Source organism: Numenius arquata, chromosome 1 (genome assembly GCF_964106895.1).
Source record: "Numenius arquata chromosome 1, bNumArq3.hap1.1, whole genome shotgun sequence".
Taxonomy (NCBI): domain Eukaryota; kingdom Metazoa; phylum Chordata; class Aves; order Charadriiformes; family Scolopacidae; genus Numenius; species Numenius arquata.
Window position 1 is genome coordinate 114,862,440 of NC_133576.1, and position 14,482 is coordinate 114,876,921.

The window sequence follows — 14,482 nt, forward strand, 5'->3', positions numbered from 1 at the left end:
CTGTAGCATCTATGGCGGCTAGTCAACTTCAAGGTCAGCTGTAACTAAGTGAGTGGTGTGAGGAAGCCTGGCTCCAGTTTTAGTACCTAAATCCCACATCAATCCCACCTTCAGCACTCGATTCCTGTCACATGGGGCTTCGGCGACTGGGTGGGCTCTCACCACTTCAGGACCAGGTGAATGAACCTCACGGAAACGCCAAGGGACACATTTGGTAAAAATACTTCTAAAGGCGGGGTTTTTTTGGTGTTTTTTTTGGACGCCGGGCCAGGGCCTCGCAGGAGCGGCCGGGGCTCAGGCAGGGGGCGGGCAGGCAGCAACCCACAGTGCGGCCAGAAATTACCTCAGGAGGAGAGAGCCCCGTGGGAGCCCAACCGAGCGACCCAGCGCGGCCTCCCCTCCGCGACCCCCGGCCTGGGGCTGCCGGGGGGGGCGCAGGCGGGCAGCGGGCTCCCCTCACACCCCTTGCCCCGCGGGCAGGGCGCGCTGCCGGGGGCGACTCCAGCGGCCGCCGTGCAGCGCCGAGGGCCCGCAAAGGGAGAAAGAGGGGGGTGAAACCACGGCGGCAGCGGCGGCGCCGCCCTCTGGAGAGAGCGCCAGGGAGAGGCTGGTGTGAAGAGCCGCATTTCAATGAGGGCCGGGCTAATGCAAATCACTGCCATCGGCGGCAGCAGCAGAAGAAAGGCGAAGCAGCTGCAGCCTGGGCTTCCCGACAGCGCGCTCCAGCCAGGGGAGGCGTAACAAAGGCAGCGGAGCCGCTTTCTGCGGCAACTTATCTGCGATTAGAAGCCGGGTGGTCGCCGGGGGGGGAGGGGGGGAGCTGCCAGTCTTTGGCCGCTTACCCGTTCCGAGCCGTCGCCGCCTTCCCTCCGCGCCCCGCCGGCAGGTCTGAGGGAGAAGGTGCTCGCCAGGCTGCGGAGACCAGGTAAGCGCCGGGGATATGGTGAGGGGGGTGTCTCTGAGGAGCGGCCGCTGGGGCGCGGCCGTTGGGCGCTGCGCTCCGCTCGCCGCGGCGCGGTGCACCTGTGCCCATTGTGTGGGGCGGCGGCCTCCGCCCAGCGCCGCAGCGCCGTCCCCGGGCGGCCCCGCCGGCCACGGGTGGCACGGGGACCCGCCGCCCGCCCCTGCGGCGGGCTACCGCCGTGAGGCGGCTGGCTAGCCCCCGGCAGCCCCGGGGGGAACCCGCCGGGTGTCTTCCTCGGCCCGGCGTGAGGCGAACGCACCTCGGGTTTATCACCGCTGCGGGGCTGAAGCGCTTGATGCCACCTTCCGCGGGCTGGTTGTATTTTAAACATGTTTCTCCTACCCCGGCAGAATAAACTCCCCCCCCCCCCCCCCCTTTTTTTTTTTTTTCCTTATTGAAGCCGCTGCCGCATGTATCCACGTCTACCCCCCCGCAATGACTTGGTAGTCGTTCTGCTGCTCGGTCCCTGAATGATGTTCGCTGGGTCCCAGTCACATCACTGCATGATGTATTTAAATCATTATTATTTTTTTTAATCAGCATGTGTGATTGCTTTATGCATCTGCGTACCCACACCTGCATCCCAAATAATTCTTTAGCAGAGGTATAGGGTGTGAAGTGTTGGGCATGGTGGTTTTCCAGGGGTGTGTCCTTTTATTTTTCTATATCTGTATGTATACGAGTATATATTTATACACACACACACGGAAACATCTGATCAGATCAAATTGTTTAGGATTTCTTTGTCTGCTATGACCTTGTGGTTTGAACACGCTTTTCTCTAAATAGCAGGACTGGTGTTCAAGGGGAGCTCTATTTCTGTTTTAAAGGGCGTAATTGGGAATTACAGCCATTATTGATTAAAGCATAAGTGTGTGGAAGAAAGGGCAGTGACTCGTGTTTCTTCCTCCCCCCATCCAAAATTACTGAAGCTGAAAGTCTCTAAAAAAAAAGTATATCTTCTTATAAACTTGTTTTTCTTTTTTTCTTTTTTTTTTTCTTTTTTTTTGTATATATGTGTTTGAGATTGGTTTGAGCAAATGAAACAGCAGACCTAAGAAAAATCCATTTTTCTTGGCACAGGCATTGCTTTGGAGATACAGTTTCTGAATTAGGAGTTCTGGGGTTGTTTAAATCTGAATAACAGGTTCTCATTGGAATTAAAAGTAAAATTGAAATAAAACAACTTGCAAATAATTTTTAACATGGAAATGCTGGTGGTATAGTCTTGATCCTAAGCTGTGGCCACTGAGCGGTATTTTGTATTTAACTCATGGGGAAGTGTCAGTAAAATGCCACAGCAAATGCTCTTGTTCTTTTCACTGAAGTGGGGTGCGGGGGGGGTGTATGTGTGTATGCATACTGAGGAGGAAAACGTAGGTTAGTCTCTTCCTTTTATGTGTGTATATATATATATATGCACACACACATATATACTGCAGCATACGTATATGTTAGGTACCTTTAAAGTATTTACAAATATAAATGTTGCATATATACATTAGCACAGGATCATGTGCCAATGTAACAAAATAAGGTGTAAGCTGTAACCAAAGCAGGGTAAATAATTTCAGCCCCGCATTTGCAGTGGTTGGCCTTAGGTGCTTCTAGTCAAGCACGTGAACAGCTCTCAGAAGTTGCTGAGCACATCCCCTACAGCTTTGTGGCATCAGGGTCCAGCTGTATAATCACTGGTTTAATACAAACTTCTGTAAGATAAAGAGCATCTGTAAGTCTTTCTGTGTATTCTCCTACTGTTTTACAGCTGGTCTGAATATACTTTTTTTTTTTTTTTTCCTAATGGTCACGCAATTTATGAGTGGTTGAAACAAAGCTTGTGCTTTCTGTTTTTTTTTTTTCTTTTTATTGGAAATCAATGAGAGAGACCACTTCTAAATTAGGTCTGTGTATCTGTGCTATAAATAAACTTACCGTGCTTTGCTTTTCTGCAGACAACTGCAAATCTAGGTGGCTCAAATTAAAAGAAATGTGTTTTGAGCCTAATGATCTTTTGGTCATTCTAATTTTTTTTCATATTTTTATTTCTCTTATTTGTGAAGATTAATGTGCCATTTGTAGTATTTAGTCTTGTACTGGTTGTAAAAAGGAACAGAAGTACCTACCTCCTTGATTTCATTTCAGAACATATGGAGTTCCATTTATGTGAACTATATTGAACAACTGGTGGATCATTTTGGTCAGAGCTGCCGGGTTTTTGTCACTGTCAAACATGGAAGGCGCCAGTTGCTAATTTGCCCATCGACACTGAATTTATTACTCCTTCAGTGACAGTTTTGTAGGTGAAAGAAGCTGTCAGCCTTAATAAATCTGAATATTAGGCCTAGGATATTAATAAAACTTTGTGCAAATTTTATAAAGCACTAAAGTAGCTTGCTTATGGAAAAAATACTACTTTCCTGTTTCCTCCTAATCTTTTTTTTTTATTTCACGACATTTGAGCACTTCTGTTGGTTCAGAGTATGCAAAGCATTTGCACAAGGACAACAGAAGTAATTTATTACAAAGCTTAGGCTGTAGGGAAACCAGTGGTTGGAATATGCAAGGACTTTTGAACAGTGGGCTTGACCCACTAAGTCCACACGCTGGTAGTGGTAGTCCTGATTCTCATCTCCAACCTGCACCATCTATTCCTCTGAGAAGTTCTTAATTGCTTACTTGTTGGCGACTGGTTGCCCTTGTGAAATGGCACCTTTTGAGATCACAGTTGGAACACACGGTTTAGTGGGGGCGAATGGTCTAGAAGGTAGACTGGACTCAAATAGCACCTGAATATAACATGAGAAAAAGTAGAAGGTTGATGCGTTTGTTCTTTTTTTCCAGTAGCTCAACTTTGTCACCTCATTTTAGAGTTCTTACTGCATTTGAATGAACACTTGTTAATGTTTGCATGTTGCTAGCAGTTGATTTCATGAGTGGTGTTTCTATGGTTTATAAAAGCCTAACTTATAAACTAGGCTTTATGGCATGGCAAGAGAGTTAGCTTTAAATTGAACATGTGGACGTAGCATGGTTTCATTCAAACATTTTTCTCAACCTGGAAAGTAGTCCTCTCTAAGTACCATATATAGAATGTGAAGTCTCAAAGTGATCTCCCTTAAAATATGTAAGTTTCTTAAACTTTTTCTCTTCTTTTGTGCATCCTTTAGGTTGAACAGCAAGATGTCCTTTGGGAGAGATATGGAGCTGGAGCATTTTGATGAGCGTGATAAGGCGCAGCGATATGGCAGAGGGTCCCGGGTAAATGGCTTGCCCAGCCCTACTCACAGTGCCCACTGCAGCTTTTACCGAACCCGTACTCTACAGACCCTGAGTTCTGAGAAAAAAGCCAAGAAAGTTCGTTTCTATCGTAATGGAGACCGGTATTTCAAAGGGATTGTATATGCCATCTCCCCTGACCGGTTTAGATCCTTTGAAGCTCTCCTGGCTGATCTGACCCGAACTCTGTCTGACAATGTTAATCTGCCCCAGGGAGTGAGAACAATCTACACGATTGATGGCTCCAAGAAGATTTCCTCCTTGGACCAGCTAGTGGAAGGTCAGCAGTAAAATTTGGAAGTGTAAAGTTATGTTTGAGTTAGTGTTTATTTGTCTAATCTGTTAAGTCTTCCTCAAACAGGTGAAGGTATTGTTCTTACTGCTACAGAAAGGATCTTCGATGGTATAACTAGAATTGTGAATATTTTCAATTGTGTCATGAAATGTTGTTGCCTTTCTACTTATTTCCCACTTGTTGAAAGAGTCTGACCTTTCCCTTTCTGTTAACCTGGTGTTGATAGTCCTAGATCTCGAAGATCGCATCTGCTGCTTCTTTTGGGCTTGCATATTTAAAAATGCCATTATGAGACTTTAGTCAGTTAAACTTGACACGATCTGTGGTGCTGATGAAACTTGTGTGAAATTCAGTTCTGATGGATTTTTTTTATCGAAAGTTTGCTTTTACCACATGAACTCTTCCCTGCATGTAAATATGTCTTAAGTAAAATACTCTCCTCTCATGGAGTGGCATAAATGTAGGCAATCTGTTAAAAGTAATGTCACAGCCGTAGTTTAGCTGGGGTGGACTGTAAACTTTCCTCCTCTGTAACATTTGCCTTTCCCTCTTCCCCAGTCCATTGGCATCCTTATGTTGTGTTTAAATGAGGCTTTACCAGTGATTTGGTCAGAACAGACAGGTCTTGGTCACTGTCAAACATTGGAGATGCCAGTTGCTAATTTGCCCATTGACACTGAATTTATCACTCCTTCAGTGTTAGTTTTGTTGGCAAAAGAAGCTGTCAGTATTAATCAATTTGAATATTAGGCCTAGGATATTAATAATACCTTTTACAAGTTTTTCAAATAGCTAAAGTAGCCATTTCAACATAAAGTGCTTCTGGCTTGCAGGGAGTTTCTTTTTGTGTGTGTAGGCAATAGCTGCTAGTATAAAACATCAGAATGTGTAAGTTCTCAACGCATTAACTAGCACATGGCCATAACTGAGGTTGGTTTTTTTTATCTGTGAAGTTTAAATACAGGTGCTTGGCTGTGCTCAAAGAAAATGGAGATGGAACAATTTTTTAGTAGTAGCTTCCATCCTGCCCCTGGCCCTGATGTGCCATGGGCAAACCTGCAAAGCGTGGATCTGTAGCCACTGGAGTATATTAGAGTTGTAACAGAGATTGTAATTTCTTCATGATTTTCATTTTTTGGCATCAGGTGAGAGAATTTGCAGCATCAGAATGTAATAAGAAGATCAGAAGGCGGCTAATATGGGGAGAGAAGAAAAGGCTAATGCCAAATAGGGCTCCTGAAAGAGGAGCACATCTATGCGTAGAAGGTGTTCAGTCACCACTGAGTGGTTTCCTTTAGGTGTCATAGCAGAGGAAAGCTTTTTAATGAGAAATTTTGAGAAGAGGATATTCTTGATAATCCTCCTTGCATAAATAGGAGAGTAGGAGACAACATGGAGATGCTCAAAAAGAAAATTGAAGTGGTGGGATTGTCCATGTAAATAAGGGTTTTTGGGGTTAGGAGCATAGGTTTAGTGAAATGGAAAGGAAACTGGTCTTATGATCAATGTTATGAATTCCAGGGCAGAGTTAGAACTGTATTTGTCAGGACAGTATTTAATTGGTGGAGAAAATCAATTTCTGGGAGGAAAGACCAATATTAATCAACATCTGTTTAAAAGCAGTGTTTGTGCATTTTATTCTCAGTAGTGGTATAAATAATTGTGCTTATTTGATTGGTATGCTCATCAAGAAGCAAGTATCATTGATGTTAATGTTGATTTGCACAGTCTTTTGCTGCCACTCAGAACCAGCTTTTGGAAAGAAAGAACTGAATGCAGAAATGAATTCAGCAACATATAAGATTGGTTTATTTTGGCATCCTAGAGAGGAATAATACCAGTTATAAATCAGCCAGTCAAAATGAATGACAGTGCAAGAGCGTAAGTTTATTTTAAAGAAGGGCTTTGGGATTTCTTTTAGTTCTGTGGAACTTTATTCCTTACCTCTTCAATGAACACATCCTCCCTTCCTGTGTTTAGTTCAAGTTGGACAGTCTTATTTTCTTGTGCCATTAACACTGTGGGATTTACAGAATTCAGTCTTTGTGTGCAAGTAGAGAGCTTCTTCCTTGTTCCCCCTGAAAAGGGGCTTCTGTCTGTTTGTATAAAGCTGCGAGGTGGGTTATTTTGTTCTGTTTCCCTCGTAGAGCTTCACTGTAGAGCACAGGTTCATATATTATTAGGTCAGTGATGGTTTTTACGTAAGCCCTGTCCACTCTTTTCTGTACAAATTTATTAGAGTTTGGCTAGTCTGGTACAGCATTAATTAGCTGGAAGCTGTGCTTTGTGTTTAAATAGCTGGAAAATCACTTGATTTTTGCCTCTTGCCAAATGACATTTAGGCTCAAACTATTGAAATTTGAAGCATTGCTTTCTTCATGGTGAGACTATTCCCATACTGTACGAATTCTTTTAATGAGGTAGTGTTGAATTTAGATTTTTTTTTTTCTTCTGTGATTTTTTTTTTGGTGTTGATTTTGATGATTGTGTTGTAAGGTATATGTGTAAAGCCTTGATTTGGTGTTGGTTTTTTGCCTTTATGCCTGTGAAGAAGTTATTCTACTCTTACCTTCCCATATGGTACTTGAAGACAGAAGCAACTAGCTCCTGGGGGAAACAAGACAGCAGCCGCTGTCTTTCATCCCAGAGCTAAATACACAGAACTGCATGAAAGATAGTCCCAAAGGAAAAAGATGTAAAGGAGCTGTTTTGCTTCAGTAATATTTCGTTCTGTCTTGCATATAATTCAGAGCTGACCTGGCTGTGAGCTGGTGCTGTAGGTTATTTTGAGGTGTGTGGACACATTTTCCCTTTATTTGAAACTAATGACTTCTCAAGGGTTGTGGTTCTCCTTTTATTTATTTATTATTCTTTTTTTTAAGACTTGGGGCACATGAGATTTGTTGGAATTTGATAACAAGGGGTATGTACTGTTGTAAAAATTTTCGCACGCTCTGTAACTTCTCTTCTCCCGTCACCTTAGATGAAGGAAAGAATGCAATGGATTCAGGTTACCTTCTTTTTGTCAGACCTGATGTTCGGGACCCTGTCACCTTTAAAGAATGATTTCCAAATGTGACATGACTTCATTCCTTAGGTATAACATGTAATCAAAGCACATAGAAACAATAAAGATGAAGTTGCTCTTAAGGCTAAATTATCTAGCTGTAAACAAAGTCTCAGGAAAGGACTACATGCCTTTTGCTTTTCCAAATGTGTACTATCTTTAAAGCTGAAGGCAGATGTGGCCTAGTGGGTCTTAGCCCCCACATGACCATTGAACAGTGTAACAAGAACCGTAATAGATTGGAATGAGCACGATAACTCTGACACAAAGAGTATTATTTACAGTTTTTACTCCTGGGGTCCTGCTATGTGGAACAAAGACCACAGAATCAATCCATAGCCAGAACTGCCTCCCTTTCTCATTAATTTCTATTATAATATTACCTCTGAGTCTTGGGTATGTACCAGAATCAATTGTTTTAGGTTCCCACAATACCTACCACAAAAGATGAACCCTGCAGCAGAGAGCTGGCAGTCAAAGACAAACCAAAAACCCCAAACCACAAGGCTGAGAGAGTACTGGGAAACAATGTTGTCACATGTCGATATTGGGTGCACTGCCAAACTGTTGTAAAGACTTGTATGTGTGCGTGCACATTTTACGTAGGCATAATGGCAAAAATAGTTTTAAGGAATAATCTGAAAAAGAAAAAAATGCCTCTCAGGGATTACCTCAGAGCTGCAGTCCTCATTGAAGGAGCAGTCTGAAAGACCACAGATATACCACTTTTAAAATCTGGTAATGGCTGTAACTGGCCAATAACTCTTGGGGAGATGTGAACCTTGCTGCAGTGGCAGAGGAGATGGTGACCCACACGAGGACTGTGGGAAGGCTCGTCCAAGTGGAGGCAGACAGTTTGCGTTTGATGCAGAGGAGAAGCTGCCTGCCAGTGAAGGGTTCAAAAGGCTGTGTCTCCTTGCTAAAGTGGTGGGCTGTGGCAGAGTCCCTGACTTTTCTTGTATGCCTTGCTACTCCCATTGTCCCTCATTCCTCTTATCTCAGCTTTTCCCTTTTCTACCTTGCTTCTTCCTTGACTCTGCCACCCACTCCAGTGGTGCTGGTGAGAAGCCCAGCCAGGCCGGACTGTAGGAATGAATTGACGTGGTCTCTGATGTGCTCTGGAGCTAATGCTCTTTCTTCTAAGCCGTGCCTATCTCAGCAGCTGGGAATTGATGGGCTGGAAAGATTCATATGCATATATAATATGCTATCAAAATAATAATAGTAAAGTATCTGTTTAAATGTTTGTAGAGCTGAATCTATGTGGACATTTGTTTATAGGATTGATTTACACTGGATATTTACCATGGACTTGATCCAGAGCTATCAAAGTTAGTGAAACTTGGACTGAATCCTGTGGCAGAAATGCCTGCAATCCTTATATTGTTTAATAAACAAACAGCTGAATAATCCTGTTGCATAAAATGGTAGAGGGTTGTTCTGGCACTGTTGCTTTGATTTATTTTATTTCATGAATTTGAGAAGATTCATCCATTAGCCAGTTGATTCACATTGTGTTTTCCTTTAACTTCTGGGAAGGTCCCATGGTTTCTTATTCTAGATGTTTTCTAGTTATTTTTTTTTAAGCGTGTACAATGCCTATCTTGCTTGTAGCAAGACTGGAAATCTTGGAGGGCAAGGGGGAGGAAGTATGTCTTTATCTTTTCACTGGCTTTTGATGAGGAAAAAAGAGAACTTTAAGTCTGAGCTGAGCAGAAAGAATCACGTGCAAAAGAAGTCCTTTAAAAGGTCCGAGGAGATCTGATTTAAAGTTTCTGGTGCATCGGATTGCTAAGTGAACATGGGTAGGTCAGATTGATTTCCTGTAGATGTTCCATCTCTTTTGGACTGTTGCATTTTTTCAGACACTGCAGAAACACAAGGCAGCAGTAATGTAGTTTAAGTAGGTTATTGCTCTATTAACTAACACATTTGGGAACTATCAGGTAGTAACTTATTTGGTTCAGGTCATCTTCCTTCTGCAATCTGCTTTGCGTGGTGAGGGATAGTCAGAATTCTTTGTCCTTTCCCCTGAGAGATTGCCCTTCTGCCTTTCTGCATGTACAAAACCAAGGGGTGGAAGTGAGGAAGGGCAGGGGTGCCTGTTACACAGGGTGCTGGGGGTGTCAGTCCCTGCCCTGTTCTCTTCATCTTTCTATTGCCCCATACGTTGGGGAAATGGACCACGATGACTGACTGCCACACTGAGCATCCTCGCCAGGGTGCCTCACCACCACAGCGTGCAATTAATGCAGTTCCTCTATGTCTGATGGGCTTATAAATTAACTTTACTTTCTTTGTACATACCCTCCTATGAGCAATCAACACTATTTTTAATAATTTGGCAGTCCTGCTGCTTCACAAAGAGAGGTTCCTTGTTCCCTCTCTGCTCGCGTGATTTAAACAGGTTCTTTATTCCTTCTACAGGGTTTTCACCTAAGACCAGCTGGCTTCTTTATGAAGCCATTTTAGGCCAAGTTGCCTTTAGCACGGAAAAGCAATCCCTTTTAAGAGATAATGCCTTGATCATTCTTGTAATGAGAATATCAGCAAGCTGACAGGAACTAACTGCTAATACCAATATGCCAAAGAGGGAATCAACACTTGCATCAGGAAAGCTCCAGTACTTATAGGCAGTGATTCAGTAGTCTCCTTAGCAGTCACCTTGTACAGGGATATTATTTTTTATACATTATATTCTTAATACATAGAGCATGTAGTGAAATTCTGTTGTGACCTATAAGATCTATCCTTTACTGTTACATAGCTCTAGTGGTTCAGCTGCATTGAATTTTGACAGATGTGTAACTTCAGGTAGTAGGTTTTGGTTTCTTCTTTTCTTTTTTTTTTTTTTTTTTCAAGCATAAACTGTGTTTTGGGATCTGTCCTTCTACATGATTAGCTTTCTGATTAGCTTCTCAATGCTGAGGTTTATTCTAATTGTCCCACATGGAATTTCCTGAAATGTTGAGCACTTGCTCAACTTAAATTGCAGGATTACTGGTTCAAAACTGGCAAAAAAGCATTGTGTATCTTTTTTATTTTTTTAAAAAAGGTTAAAGTAAGTGTTTTCATTTGCACTGATTTTTGCACTGAATTTGCACTGCCTCCTGAGGCAGGAGGGCTGTCAGGAAAGGGATACTTTCTAAGATGTATTAATGACTTTTCCTAGATGTCAGATATCCCAAAAAGAGATGAGTGTTCCCCTTTGCTTTTTCTAATGGCTATTGATAGTGTAATCAAGAGTCAAAATATCATTAGTGACAGCTGACTGCCCTGTGAAATGCTTGCTTCCCTCTCTTGGGGAGCTGCAGTCAAAAAGACACTTTAAGTGGGCTGTCATTTCTGTGCTGCTGTTTAATCCACTATCTCCAAAGATTCTTCAACATGTGTGTTCTCTTACAAATCTAGTGTTTGGAGATTGTTACCTTCTTCCTCCAGCTGCCAGTTAGTCAAAGCCGATTTTTGTGGGCTGTATTTGTGCTTAGGCCTGACTTAGTGTAAGGGCTGATGGTGCTCAGTGGGATTACTACTGGAGGTTTATTTTCCTGGTGCTTTGGAGCTGGGAAAACCAACTTGCTGCTGGTATTGCCTGTTCGCAGATCACAGCTTCTGTGTCCCCTTGCCTACAGCTCACAAGGGTGAGGCTGTTGTCTGCGAGGCAGTTGTAGTCAAAGTTTACCCAAATTAAAAAGGAAAATAAAAGAAAATTATGTCATCACCTAATAGTTTTGGTGAGGGAGCAATAGTTAAGGCAGAAGGTGGATTTATTTGACTATAGTAAGTTATGCCCCTTGTGAAACTTCTTTGCCATCTTCTCTCTTTAATGCAACTGAAAAAGAAGAGAGGATGAAAATCAAGGTGAAGGCTTTTTGTCCTTTTCTTTGAGATTTCCTCTGCATACAAGTACCCTGAGCACTAAAGGATTAGGCTGGACATTGAAATTCCTAGCTGCTGACAGGATGGATCCCACATTCAGGAAATTTAAGCTTGTATTTGAGTTTCTAGTTTCTAGTGCTTTGAGCACCTAAAATTTGCTGGATGTCACCATAAATTACTGATGTTAAGTTCAGATATAAGATACTTTTAGGATGTAGAGGTTTTGCCCTTTTAGTTTTCGTTCTTACAGGCCTGGCCCTGAGGACCACCATGAATGAGAACTGCAGTCCCTGGCTAACATCCCTGAAGGTTTATAAGCCCCAGCACTTCACTTTAAGAATAAGCAGTCTTAAATAACAGCATTATGGGAGAGAGATCTGTATTTCTGTTTTCATATATAAGATAGCTCTTATTAAAGATATTTCATTTTAGAAGGTCTTGGATGATGACTGTACAGTGTGTAACTGTCTCAGCTTTAGAGCATCACACCAACTTGAACCTCCATTGCATCTACGGCCCCATGTCTCAGTGGATCCCCCTCCTCCCTGTTTCTAACTGTGGTAACTCAGAGTATCTGCCAGAATTCCTTGTGCGCTGTATTGTTGGTGGGATTGGGTTGGGTGCCCTGAAATCTTAAAATTTGTGTCCAGAAGTAAAATTTAAATACTTCTTTTTTCTATTAATAATTGAACTGTGAGTCCCCTTTCCTTAGGGTAGGGATCATTAGGAAAATCTTTGGTTCTTATGTGCTTTTTGGCATAGGAGGTACACCACTTGAGTTTTGTTCTGTTTTTATTTTAATACCTTGGGCTAAACTGCTCACATGAAGGCCTCTATGCTGTTAGCATAAACTGAACTACTGAACCCAAAATAATTAAAGCATCTCAGATGCTGTGGTATTGTTCAGGGTAGGATTTTGCAGTATTTTTAATGGAGTTTAACTGCAGGCTGCCAGAAGGTGCAGTCTTGTTGGATCTGGTATTGTTTTCTTTGGGATTTTTTTTTTGCAGCCAGAGGGTGAACTGGATCAGCTTCTTGTTGCAAAATTAGTATTGTCTTTGTTATGTTCAATCAGATCAACGAGCTGATCCAGCTCAGCCAGTGCAACTGGCAGTAGAATCACTAAGTCAAGCTCAAGGAGAGATGGGGAGCAACCCAAGCAGGTGCCCCTTTTGCAGCAACCTGCAGCTGGACTGGGTTAAGGTGTTACTGAGCAGAGACCTGCTGGTGTTTTCTGGTTGTGTTATAATTCCCCAGAAATTGTGTGGGTGCGGTAATTGCAAAAAATATTATATTGTAGATAATGTTCCAATAGAAATACAAGCTATAATAAATCTTTTTTCTTTAAAGTATTGTAAATTTGTTGTGAGGGCTCTGTAGTTACTACTCTTTGCCTTCCTTTCCTCCCCACATATTATATATTGAGTCAGTAGAATAATACATTGAGATTTCTTGCCTATATGTATCGTGGGTTTATGCTACTTAAGGCTTTAAATAATCAAATGTTAACAAATCTCCTATGACACTTTCGCCCACCTTTTATAGAAAGTGATTTGTAACCTATAGTTTTTGATAACACTTCAGAGGAAATAATATGAAACGTTTGGGGCCTGCCGTTTTGATAAGAGTGGGCCATTTAAGCATGAAGGCTGGGGGGACTACTGTGATAATGTGCTGGGGCTGGGCAGCTGATTAGATATGAACGCTACTTACTGATAGCAGCGGTACCCACTGCAAATGGTGTTTTCCGAAAAGAAAACAGCTGCTTTCAAGGATTTTGGAGCCGCATTTTCTGAATGGTTAGCTGACAAGTGATCTTTAAAAGATATTTTATAGCCTGTAGCATCTGAGAAGGGAAGAGATCAATACACACTGTAGATCAAGAATGATAACAATGTTTAATAATTTGAGAAGGATTTGATTTGATATTTTCCTGTGGTGTGTTGGTGGGGTTTTTGTTTGTTTCCCCCCCCCCCCCCCCCCCCCCAACTCCAATCTGACTTGATGGTCTGGCGTTTTTGTTTCTGCAGGGGAAAGCTATGTATGTGGTTCCATAGAACCCTTCAAGAAACTGGAGTACACAAAGAATGTAAACCCAAACTGGTCAGTGAATGTCAAGACAACTTCTACTTCTCGTTCAGTGCCGTCTCTTGCCACTGCTAAAGGAGGTACTCCAGATGCAAAAGAGAATAAGGATTTCATTAGGCCTAAACTAGTCACTATCATCAGGAGCGGAGTGAAACCACGGAAAGCAGTCCGGATTCTGCTCAACAAGAAGACAGCACATTCATTTGAACAAGTTCTTACTGATATAACCGATGCCATCAAGCTGGATTCAGGGGTGGTTAAACGCTTATACACACTAGATGGAAAACAGGTAAGAATTTTCATGATGATAATTCTCAGCATGAAGAAAACATAATTTTCCAAAAGGAAAAGAATAGTACATTAGTAAAAAATGACTTTTCTCTAGAATACAGAACCAGGCCTTCCACTGTTTAGAGTGTACTTAAGATCTATGAGCAGTTCAGAAACACATCATGAAGCATTACTTGGCCTCAGTGATGATCTTGCCATTTATGATAAATAATAGGTCTAAATCTGTCAGTCGAAAGTGTGATGTGGTTTTGGCTCTGCACGCCGGAAATGTAGGATGAAGGATGTAATTTTAAAGAAGCTCATTCTGTTAACTTGTTTCAGCTTTTTCTTGCAGCAGTTTTATGAGTCATTGTACTTGCCTTTCCATAAGCTGGTAAGAACAAACTGTGAGGACGCATTTCCACCATGATAAATGCAGGCCTACTGCTGTCCAGAGTGACCAAGTGATGGGTCTTACTGCAGCTAGAATGGACTGTGAAGAAGGTGCAAGCTTAGAAAATGAGTGAGCTTTTTCCCTTTTGCAGGAAATCAGGTAGGGTTATGTGTGGTGACCACAGTTATTGAGGTGTCTTTTGTAGGTTACATGTTGTTTCTTCTATGAAATACATTGAAGCAGTGTCTC

The 14,482-nt window shown here is 42.2% G+C and overlaps 1 protein-coding gene across 7 annotated transcripts in view; it reads left to right on the plus strand.

The window, feature by feature from the left end:
• The first annotated feature begins 4,144 nt into the window (after nucleotides 1-4,144).
• DCLK1 (doublecortin like kinase 1) overlaps nucleotides 4,145-14,482 on the plus strand; it is a 248,884-nt gene continuing 238,546 nt past the window's right edge. For all 7 annotated transcript variants that reach the window (XM_074163010.1, XM_074163814.1, XM_074164602.1 and 4 more), the window contains exons 1-2: nucleotides 4,145-4,520; nucleotides 13,512-13,858. In XM_074163010.1, coding sequence (XP_074019111.1) covers nucleotides 4,145-4,520; nucleotides 13,512-13,858 — 723 coding nt within the window. The remainder of the gene's footprint in view (nucleotides 4,521-13,511; nucleotides 13,859-14,482) is intronic.